Raw genomic sequence first — 11,822 nt, 5'->3', positions numbered from 1 at the left:
AGCATTGAGAGTGGCCATATATATGACATTATCATAGTGACACTAGCTGGCTGTTTGTGGGGCACAAAGGCACGAAGTCAGAAAAAAGAGAAGTGTAGAAGCATGTCACCAGAAACCGAAAAAGAATAGGTGGTAGCTGGTAGGACAATACTTTGTGATGCTTCATACAGTATATGGTTATTTTCACCTATATTGTTCATATCAGAAATAGACAAGTGGTAGACTGGGAACACTATGGTCACTATTGAAGGCCAAAATGGTTTAAGCTTTGTTCCTTCCATCTCACAGGGACCCTCAGATCATAAAAAAAAACGTTACAATAGTCATTCTCCATAATCTTGTCCACCACCAAGTTGATCACCACCTGGACTGGAGTCATGAGAGATAGGAAAGGATCCACCTCGCTGTATGGAGACCAGAATGTTCAAATTGTAATATAAAACCATATGTTGTAAAGAGGGAAACTTCTGGATTTCATGAGATTTGTCTTTCAACATCCGGATGCTCTCAGTGGTTTTACTTCCCATTTGACAATATTTGCTGATGTCGGAGGTTGGATTAGTTGCCGTACAAGTCACTTTGCAGACCGCTGATTTTCAGAGGTACGTGTGCCCAGATCCTTCTGTATGTCAGGTATTTTATCCTAAAAATGATATGATTGACAATGAAAATGTTAAGAAAGCAATACAATGGTTTATGTATAATTTTTGAAAAGCTGAGATATTGAAACTGTTATCTATCATCTATCTATCTATCTATCTATCATCTATCTATCTCATAGTTATCTACTGCTCTCTAAATCTACTATCTATCTATCGATCTCTGCATCTATCTAATCACATATCTATCCATCTATCTATCTCATAGTTATCTATCTATTATTTATTTATTGTCTATCTATCATCTATCTTTTATTTATTATCTATCATCATCTATCTATCTACTATCTATCATCTATCTTTTATCTATCTATCTATCTATCTATCTATCTATCTATCTATCATATAGCTATTACAGTATTATCTATCTATCGATCTCTGTATCTATCTAATCACATATCTATCTATCCATCTATCTCATAGATATCTATCTATTATTTATTTATTATCTATCGTCAATCTATTATCTATCATCTATCTATCATCTATCTTTTATCTATCTATTATCTATCATATATCTATTACAGTATTATCTATCTATCTATCTATCTATCTATCTATCTATCTATCTATCTATCTATCTATCTATCACGTAGTTATCTATGTACAGAAAAAAAACCTGACCAGCACCTCCGTACAATGTGAAGAGGTGCCAGCTGCAATGACTGCACAATATGCAAAAAGAGAGCACAGCAGCACTCTATAAAGTATACCAAGGTATATGCAAAAAATGAAGGTTCTTAGCGCATACATTGGCCAGAGTGGCTAACCATCAGAAAAGTATCGCCTGGCCATGGTTGATGGGCACACATGACTGGGCCAATTTATGCACTAAGAACCATCATTTTTGCAAGTTCATTTTTGTAAGTACATTTTATTTAGCAACAATACTTTGTAGATCCCATGTATTCAGTGTTTGCATATACTTTGGCTGCTGTGCTCTCTTTTTGCATATCTATCTAATTTGTATATTTGTGTTTTGCAGACTGCAACAATGGAGTCTTCCTGTTCTTTATGTAAGTCGGTATTTATCTGAAGTTTTCCCCCTAGTAACCTCCAGATGTAAATATTTAATATATATTTAACATGTAATTACACTGATATTAGGTATGAAAGCTTCAGAGGTGGTATAACCTGCTATAGGCCGGGGTCACACTTACGAGATCAACGCAAGAAACTCGCACAAGTCTCTCGCTTCAAGTCCCGGCACTGCCGCCGGCACTCAGGAGCGGAGTGTGCGGCTGCTAGAAATACATGCAACCGCGCGATACGGCCTGAGTGGCGGCGGCAGTGCCGGGTATTGATGCGAGAGACTTGTGCGAGTTTCTCCCATCACACTCGCAAGTGTGACCCCGGCCTTATTATTTAACTCATATAACCCAAATTCCTATTACCAGGGTCGTATAGATAGCAGACGAGTTCATCGCTTTTGTGAATCTGACATGTCATGTTTAAGTGATACTTAAGCTCCACCTAATTAGAATCCTAAAAATCTGTTCCATGTGCGCCTGCATCTTGGCATACCACTAAAAAGAATGTTTATCACTTTGACTGACAGCCTGCTCTCCAGCAAGTGTGCAGAGTGGGCTGTCAGTCAAGGTGCGGGGGGAGTGATTACAGCGGTCACTGTGTGGTGAGCAATGACTGTTACCACTGCCTGTACCTGTCACCAGGGTGTCACATCCCCCTAGAAGAACTGGAGTTAGACGGTCACGTTGGGTAATTAATCACAGATCTTCTGTAAAGATGGCGCAATTTGTGTCCCATATTAAATGGATTTAGTTTCCGCTGGTGCTGAATAGGTTAACAACCCTTTCTATGGTGGTCAGAAACATGCAGCTCCATTTCAGCTGCTTCTGATCTGGTCATTACCTTTTCCCATAAAAACTGACCAGACCTTCTTGTCCCAGCTGGTGAAAGATTTGTCTTCCTGTGCTATGTGCTAAAGCTAAGTGGTTGGAGTAGAGTTGCTGTTGAAGTGTTCTGTGGTTTGCTGTAGTATGTGTGCGTTTATCTCCTGGTCCCTGTTCCCATTTAGTTTATTCCTTCTTGTTCCTATCGTCCGTCCTATTGTTGGTTAGTGCTTTTTTATGATAGAGGTTTTGCGTTATCCCTGTTTGTCTTTGTGTCTTGTTTACATTACATTTCTTTCCCATGACTCATGGGGTGGAGGAAGGGACAGATAAGGGTTTAACAAGAGCATTGTAAGGTCGGAGATTCAGACCTCTTTACCTTCAAGAGTACCTCCAGGACAGGAATAGTTAGGGTCCCAGTTCCAGGGACAGTTTGTGGCCCCCTTCCTTACCGAAGACCATTGCAGCTTGAAAGCAGCGTCCTTATGACTGAAAGCAAGTGGCTCCAGGGAGAATAAAACTTCATTTTCTCCCTGTAGCTGCTGCGCAAGTTACACGCTATTAAAATGCTTTATACCTGTAGATTAACACTATATCTGCCCGTGTGTAAATAACATTTTTGTAGCTGACAAGTTCCCTTTAAGTGACTGGGGTAACAGTAGATTGTAACTTCACGAGAGCTGTTATTGTTGCCGCTGACAGATATTTGGCACAATCATTGTGAATGAGACCTGTTGTAACTTGAAGCCATCATTGCGTGAAAAACTAGTTACTGGTTCAAAAGCCATACTGATGAAACAAATAACTGCAGATAACTAATACAGATTGTTGTGGCTCACCTGGTGAGGTGGATCCTCTGAGCCTCAGGTCCTGGTGGGCACACGAGACCCTAGTGTCAGTGCAGCAAGCAGGGTGGCACTTAGGAATGAGAACGTGGCACACACAGGTGTTTGAGGAGCCGCAGGATGGATGAAGAGGAACCGAGCAGTGATGTAAGCAAGTAAAGCATGGTGTTCACAGAAGGTGGCGTACTCCAAACAAAAGTCTTGAGACTCAATCCTAAGACACAGATGTATATCCTAATGGACCTTAAATAGTATTAGTGAGATGACATCACTGAGCCATGCCGAGCAACCTGCAAAACCCAACGTGGAGCACAACAGAGGGCAGCCGACATGAGGTGAAGGAAGCAGAGCCTGAGATATCCGGGACAATGTGTAACATTTCATAAATGAAGGTCAGGAAAAGCAGCAGGAAGCAACTTTATATGGAGAGGACAAACGTTTCTGCTGGGTCTTGCACAGTACACAGTTATACAGAAAGAAATTAAATGGAGCCACTCTCACCTGGCATCCAAAGGAGCAGTTCATCCGTTACTGAATATGTGGTACAAGAGGGGTGCTACAGGACAGCCTATCAGTGCAAGCACTTCAGTAATGTATACAGTGAAATGCCCATGGAATTCGGGGTTGGATCTTCTAAACAGGCCAGGTTCTTACATACGGCCATACTAAAACTTGGCCACTTGCAGACGTGACTGGCTCTCTGTGCAGCAAAGAACATTGTATGTAATATTGCATCCTTCAGCCATTGTGACGTGAAGGACTACTGTACAACCGGCGTCTGGTGTATGAACAGCTGAGCAACAAAATTACCGCACACAAAGATTGAGGAGTGCAGCCAATTGTTTAATTTTAGCTAATTTTGCAGTATAAAGGGTTACTCAAATACCGCATTTACCATGTGTTTCATTCCTAGGTTTCCAAATAATTTCTCTTACTGTTTGGATTGGATTAGCAATAGCTTCGATTGCAATTGGTAAGTGATATTAAAAATATCATCAAACGTTCAGCTTGCGCTAATTTTACCGCGAACCGCACAAACTCACACATACGCGCACATGTACACATGGATAGTGGACCCTCGGATGTAGATATAGCATTAGAGTTGGCCTAAATAAGAGGCAAGGTATAAAGCATAGAGATTAGTGAATCTCCTAAAAAAAATGTAAAAAAAACCCTGCAGCAAAAACACAGATCTTGCTGCCTTTTTTCCTGCTTTTCTTACTACATTTTTTGCTGCATTTATCAGGATCCCAAAAATTCAGGTTTGCTTTCACCTTGCACATATAAGCAATACAAGGTGTTAGTCCACCAATGCAAGACATATGTGAAATCATAAAACATTTTTGGAAAAAAGGACAATTTGATCAAATTATTTAGGGGAAAACGTTTTTTATGTCTGTAAAAATAGTGGCAATTCCGAACAAAAAAAAAAGCTGGATTCATGTATGAACAGGAAATAAATGCTCTAGAGAGGAGCTGAACAGACAGGACTTAACCAGAGGAGCACTAAGCTATATGTGGCAGCTTCCAGCACTAAGCTGGAAGCTTAAATAGGGAGTGGTGCTCACCAATTGTCTGGAGTAGTGAGCTGATAACTGCAGCTGGACGGCACACAAACCCATGCTGCCAAACTGACCGGCACTGTAGGTCCCAGCCTTCCTAAACTTAGTGACTGGACAGAGCCTGTGCCATTCAGAGCCTCTGGTTCCAGCGTCTTTTCTATCTCCATTACCGCCCACATAATGAATACAGCAGTGTCTGGCAAGAAGCAGACGTCACAGGAGCAGGTCCTGGTGGAGATGTGACAACTTTACTGATACATGGAAAATATATTGTGGCCCAGCTGGGTTGGTGCTCAAATAGGTTCCCATACCAATAGTATAGTTAGAAATAAAATTTGGCCCTCAACTTATGTAGATACGGTGAAGTATTTTTATTGCAGTCCAATGTTAATAAACGTTTCGGTCAGCATTGACCTTCTTCAGTATTCCAACTGCTGAAGTGTTAGCTTTATGAGAATCAAAAGATCAGAGGTCTAGAAGTATGGGGATCCCTGCGGGGATATACCAGGGAGCACGTATCAGTGGTGGGTGGTGGCTGTAACGAAGCCTGTCTAATGCAGTATCTAACCAGCGGCGGACACCGCGTTAAACAGGCTTCGTTACAGCCACCACCCACCACCGATACATGCTCCCTGGTATATCCCCGCAGGGATCCCCATACTTCTGTACCTCTGGTCTTTTGATCCTCATAAAGATAACATTTCAGCAGTTGGGATACTGAAGAAGGTCAATGCTGACCGAAACGTTTAACATTGGACTGCAATAAAAATACTTCACCGTATCTACATAAGTTGAGGGCCAAATTTTAGTTCTAACTCTATTCATACAGTCACGTTCGAATTATGTGCCTTTTTTTCCTACTTATTTTTCGGGACCTAATGCAATTCTATAAGGAAAATCTGCACATAAACCGCAGAAAAATGTACATACTTTGAGTTTCAATAATGCTCCTTAGGAAATGTAAGACGCTACAACGAAAACCCACCATAAACTCATTGTGGGAAAGTAACCTTACTCAACCCTCCTGTGACTCAAAGCCCCTATGCTGCTGCGGTCTGTGTTGATCAGCTGTGAACGGTGACGTGAAATGGGGCAGCACAGTCCATTTTATCAGTTAAATTGGTTTGTAAAGGAAGGTCTGACTTTCATCTGTGGCCTCCATAAGTCCACAGGTCCAAATGAGTGACACCTATGGACTTCACACTATAAGTAACTAGGAGTAAAATAAGGGGCAACTCAGTGCCATCATAACACGGTGCAGACAGCAATCCTCAGTGGCCCATCGCTGTACTGTTACGGCTCTCTACAGTCTGGTCTATAGAATTATCGACTGACAACTAACTATCCTGTTCTCTTACACAGGAGCCATATACAAAGATGATTGCCCAATCCAACCGCTCATACCCATCTTTCTTTTGGTTTCTGGTGTCACACACTTGGTGGCAGTTTTATTATTGTTTATAAGAGGAGCTCTGGGGGTATGCAGCTTAATTCTAGAAGGATTAATTGGAATGTTCACCTTTGCTTGGTTCATAACAGGTGAGTATTTCTTCTAACTAAAATATAACGTTTATGTCATTACTACGTTAACATAGATACATTTGGGCATAGAAAATACGAAAAGTTTGCTTTTTCTACACTTCCATGTTTACACGGGATCCTGATTGAGGAGCTATTTGTGAGTGGTGAATCTGCCAATCGCAGTGTAAGGGCCTTTTGTATCATTTTTTCCCCCTTTTTCCACCCTGACGTATAAGCTAGGTGGGTGTGAGCTCTCCTGATCAGATTGTTTTTTTACCTTCATCTTGAATCTTATAAATATGTACAGAAGGATCGACCTGTCATGTATATTTATCTCATTAGGGTGACAACTCTAGGAGTGCATCTCTCCTAGGGAATGAGAGAATTGGGTTTGTTGATGGCCAACATGCTGAAACCTTCTCCACCATGCTCAATCTTAACTCTGACATAGTGAATTACCTTAAGGGGGCCGACTATGAAGATAGTCAGCACTTTCTAGTTCCTGATTAGGCAACTGACCTATACCATTCACAATCCTGACAGCTCAGTATGCCCCTGCCATCTATTGGGCGGCATAGCTGTCACTCACTGCATCCCTAGTGTATTGGGGTTAGTGTTAAGTTTAGTATGGGGGCTAGGTTTAGATATAGTACTGTGTCTAGGGTTGGGGTAGGGTTAGGTCTAGGATGTGGGCTAAGTTTAGGAATAGTACTGGGGCTAGGGTGGGTGTAGGGGTAGGTCTAGGATGGGGCTAGGTTTAGATATAGTACTGTGTCTAGGGTTGGGGTAGGGGTAGGTCTAGGATGGAGGCTAGGTTTAGGTAAGTACTGTGCCTAGGGTTGGTGTAGGGTTAGGTCTAGGATGTGGCTAGGTTAAGGTACAGTACTGGGGCTAGGGTTGGAGTAGGGTTAGGTCTAGGATGGGGGCTAGGTTTATGTATAGTACTGTGTCTAGAGTTTTGGTAGGATTAGGTCTAGGATGGTGGATAGGTTTAGGTATAGTACTGGGGCAAGGGTTGGGGTAGGGTTAGATCTAGGATGGGGGCTAAGTTTAGGTATAGTACTTGGGCTAGGGTTGGGGTAGCGTAAAGTCTAGGATGGGGATTAGGTTTAGGTATAGAACTGGGGCTAGGGTTGGGGTAAAGTTAGGTCTAGGATGGGGACTAGGTTTAGGTATAGTACTGGGGCTAGGTTTGGGCTAGGGTTAGGTCTAGGATGGGGATTAGGTTTAGGTATAGTACTGGGGCTAGGGTTGGGGTAAAGTTAGGTCTAGGATGGGGACTAGGTTTAGGTATAGTACTGGGGCTAGGTTTGGGGTAGGGTTAGGTCTAGGATGGGGATTAGGTTTAGGTATAGTACTGGGGCTAGGGTTGGGGTAGCGTTAAGTCTAGGATGGGGATTAGGTTTAGGTATAGTACCTAAGGGCAAGGGTTGGGGTAGGGTTAGATCTAGGATGGGGGCTAAGTTTAGGTATAGTACTTGGGCTAGGGTTGGGGTAGCGTAAAGTCTAGGATGGGTATTAGGTTTAGGTATAGAACTGGGGCTAGGGTTGGGGTAAAGTTAGGTCTAGGATGGGGACTAGGTTTAGGTATAGTACTGGGGCTAGGTTTGGGGTAGGGTTAGGTCTAGGATGGGGATTAGGTTTAGGTATAGTACTGGGGCTAGGGTTGGGGTAGCGTTAAGTCTAGGATGGGGATTAGGTTTAGGTATAGTACTGGGGCTAGGGTTAGGACTAGCCAAGGGTAATAAAATCATTATACTGTATATTAAAAAATGTAATAAAAAGCAAACAAAAAAATAACAATTTATAGATTTATATATTTTTTTTATATTTAATTTCAGCAAAAAGCAGAAAAAAACTAGAGAGATAACAGGCAAAGTATAATTACAACAGTATTTTCTTAAAATACACGTGCTTGGGGGATTAGGGGCTTAATACTAGACTGGTAGTTGGGGCTCGGGGGAGAGCTAATGGGACATTGGTTTAAGAGGACACAGAATACTTGCCTTTGCCCAGGCACTGGTAACCCACACTTTGCCACTATTTTGATGGTACAACATTACTACTGTATTATTTTTGTGTTTTGCCCAATAAGGGGATTAGGTTGGGTTTATAAACAGCAGGACCGGAACTTATATCTATTTCCATTTGTCTCCACCTGGCAATGACAGAGACTAATCAGAAAGAAGTTATGATATCCTGAATTGTTGAAGCCAACATGATCCTTGGATTATTCATAGAATTTTGTCTGATGTAATTTATCAGAGAAATGAATTTCAGATTTATATGAAGTTTATTTTTGCCCTATTTTTTCTCTATTTTAGGAAGTATTTGGGTCTTCAGTCTGTACAGTAAGGGTAAAGGACCGGACCTGTGTAACGAGACCCTCTACTACTTTGCTTTTGGATTCTTGATATTTGAATACGTTATTATTGGTCTTAGCTTGATACTTCCATGCATTAGTTGTTCATTAAAAATATGTTTTTATGAGAGGTGAGTTGTTTTAACTGATTTTTTTGCTTTTAATTATTATTATTTTTTTCATGTTTTGGTTATTGTAAAATGTATATGTTATTTGGGCTTAAACAATTAAATTAATGTAAATATATATATATATATATATATATATATATTAACATTACAGGTAAAAATAAATACTCCTTATCTTTCTGAATATACCATATGGCATCCAGTTGTGTGAAAATGTTTCCGATCACCAAACAAATGTAAAATTTTTACATGAGGATCTTTATTATGAAAGGAAAAATATATCCAAACCTACAGGGCCCTGTGTAAAAAAAACTAACTGTGGTTTTCACATTTTTGGGAAGCTGAGTTCAAATTCCCTAGCCACATCCTGGCCTGATTACTGCCACACCTGTTCTCAATCAAGAAATCACTAAAATAGGACCTGCATGACAAAGTGAAGTAAACCAAAAGAAACTAGAAGTCATGCCGGGACCTAAAGAAATTCTGGAACAAATGAGAAACAAAGTAATTGAGATCTATCGGTCTGGAAAAGTTTATTAAGCCATTTCTAAAGCTCTGGGAAATCAGGAAGGGGGCAAACACTTTTTTCACACAGCTGTATTACTTAGATTGTTTCTAAAATTTGTATGACTTCCAAAGAGGGATAACATGTGACAAGTAATGCTGTATTAAAGCAGTCCGACACCAGGTTTAACACTACAAACTGCATACATTATCAATTAGATCTCTTAGACCAGATGAAGCCAGTGTATTTACTTTGGAGATCAATGTCTGAATGGTTGCATAATCCTTTATGAAAGTTTAGCTCAGTCTCTACTCACCTAGCCTAATAGCCAGCTCCTCAGTGTCCCTCCTACCTGCTGAGAGCTCAAACTGCTCAGTACAAGCTGCACCTGTCAGTCAGGATGGCTTTTTGTAGACTGAATACACTCGCACTCGTGAACTCTATCCCTCTTTAGCTGGACTATAAAGCCATTCCAACATGTATTTTCAAAGTAAGTACTTACGAGATAAAAGTAGGGATGAACGAATAAATTTGAGCGGTATTGAATCCTACTCGCATTTTACCAAAATTTGCCATATTGCTTATTTTTTGTTATTGGCCTCCGCGCAGATTCAGCAAGATGCGGGCCACCATTTTTCCGAGCCACAAAAGTCTATCAAAATTTTAAAGTGCTAACAAATCTTTAAACATCACCTTACCGCTCACCTCCCCAGACGCTCCGCCCATCATCGTCACCTGTCAAGTCCTCGGCGCATCTTTAGATCGTCCTGAAATCCCTGCGTGTGTACGCAAGGTCACACGACGTCAGGACGCCATTTTTATTTTTCACATCTTACATTTATTTTGCTCTGAGATCTCAAGAGATCCTAGAATATAATAAGGGACATTACATTTAGGCCGGTGTCACACTTTCGAGGGAAGTACGAGAAACTCGCGCATCAATACCCGGCACTGCGGCAGATGTATGTATTTCTATGCAGCTGAGTGCTGGCGGTCCCGAGTGCCGGGTATTGATGCTAGAGACTCGAGCCCGTATAATATTACTGTTTTATTCTTTTATTTCTTCTATTTATTTTGTTATTTATTGTCATTTCTTTTTATATTTACTTATATATTTTTAATGTAAGCTGGAAAAACAAGATCTGAGCATTTATTGCAGCCCCCACGTATGATAGCAGAGGTCTAATGGTATTGTTTCTTTTTCCATCACAATCAGTGTATCACACAGTAGGTTGGGAATAGATGAATATGACATTCAGGCTTTGTTTCTTTGCTAGATACAGTAAAATGAATCTTTTCTTAGTGATGTATTATTTTCCCATTGTGTTTTAGGCTCGAGTGATAAATCACGAACCGAAAAGAAGACAAAGCAGCAATTACCAGAAAATGAACAAAGCCAAATGGATGAAACGGAAACGGAATTCAAATCTTAAAAATCCTTCATATGTGAAAATATCAGAGATGCTTGTAATAAATTCAATTACAATGGTTGCTTTATATTTGTAAGCAGAGAATGGACTAACATAGTAACATAGTTAGTAAGGCCGAAAAAATACATTTGTCCATCCCGTTCAGCCTATATTCCATCATAATAAATCCCCAGATCTACGTCCTTCTACAGAACCTAATAATTGTATATAGTAACATAGTTAGTAAGGCCGAAAAAAGACAAAGTAAGGCCGAAAAAAGACTATGTTAATATCTAGTGATAAGCGAACGTGCTGGGATAAGGTGTTACCTAAGCATGCTCGGGTGCTAACCCAATGACTTTGGAGTGCTTGAATAATATGTTCGAGTCCTCACGGCTGCATGTCTCATGGCTGTTGGACAGCTGCAACACATTCGTATTTCCTGTTTGTTAGACAATCCCTGCATATATTGTGGTTGTTGACGTTGTTGAGACGTGCAGCCGCGGGGACGCGAACATATTATTCGAGCACTCAGCTAGCACATTATTATGCTCCAACAACACGATATCCGAGCCATGTACACTCATCATTAAAAATTCCATTTGCAGCACCAATGTTATTCTGTGAGTCCCTCCTCATCTGCAAAGTTTTCCTCAGCTGAAATTGGACTCAGGAAAAATATCTCAGCATGCTGCGATTTGCCGCGCTTATTAGACGAGACTCGCCAATGGGTGCGTGAAAAAAAATTGCACGGCACACAGACCATGCGTGTGGCTATTCTGGCACTTAACCTCCACTCTTCCCACTTGTTCTGATGCAGTGGCAAGTGAGGTGATAGGGTTCGGGTTGGTGTCAGCTTTGTATTGGTAGCTGACATTAAAGGGAACCTGTCACCCCCAAAATCGAAGGTGAGCTAAGCCCACCGGCATCAGGGGCTTATCTACAGCATTCTGTAATGCTGTAGATAAGCCCCCGATG

At 41.0% G+C, this 11,822-nt stretch overlaps 1 protein-coding gene across 2 annotated transcripts; it reads left to right on the top strand.

Moving 5' to 3' along the window:
* The first annotated feature begins 509 nt into the window (after positions 1-509).
* On the top strand, positions 510-10,923 carry LOC138649785 (transmembrane protein 272-like). 2 transcript variants are annotated; one of them, XM_069740469.1, is made up of 6 exons: positions 510-602; positions 1,645-1,675; positions 4,271-4,330; positions 6,282-6,458; positions 8,765-8,933; positions 10,768-10,923. In XM_069740469.1, the coding sequence occupies exons 2-6, from the start codon at positions 1,654-1,656 to the stop codon at positions 10,775-10,777; spliced, it is 438 nt and encodes a 145-aa protein (XP_069596570.1). In that variant the 5' UTR covers positions 510-602; positions 1,645-1,653; the 3' UTR covers positions 10,778-10,923. The 2 variants fall into 2 exon arrangements, with proteins under 2 accessions (XP_069596570.1, XP_069596569.1); XM_069740468.1 differs by having other exon boundaries at positions 538-633.
* Positions 10,924-11,822: the final 899 nt, after the last annotated feature.

This window comes from Ranitomeya imitator, chromosome 9 (genome assembly GCF_032444005.1).
Source record: "Ranitomeya imitator isolate aRanImi1 chromosome 9, aRanImi1.pri, whole genome shotgun sequence".
NCBI lineage: Eukaryota > Metazoa > Chordata > Amphibia > Anura > Dendrobatidae > Ranitomeya > Ranitomeya imitator.
This window is presented reverse-complemented; position numbering and strand designations above follow the sequence as displayed.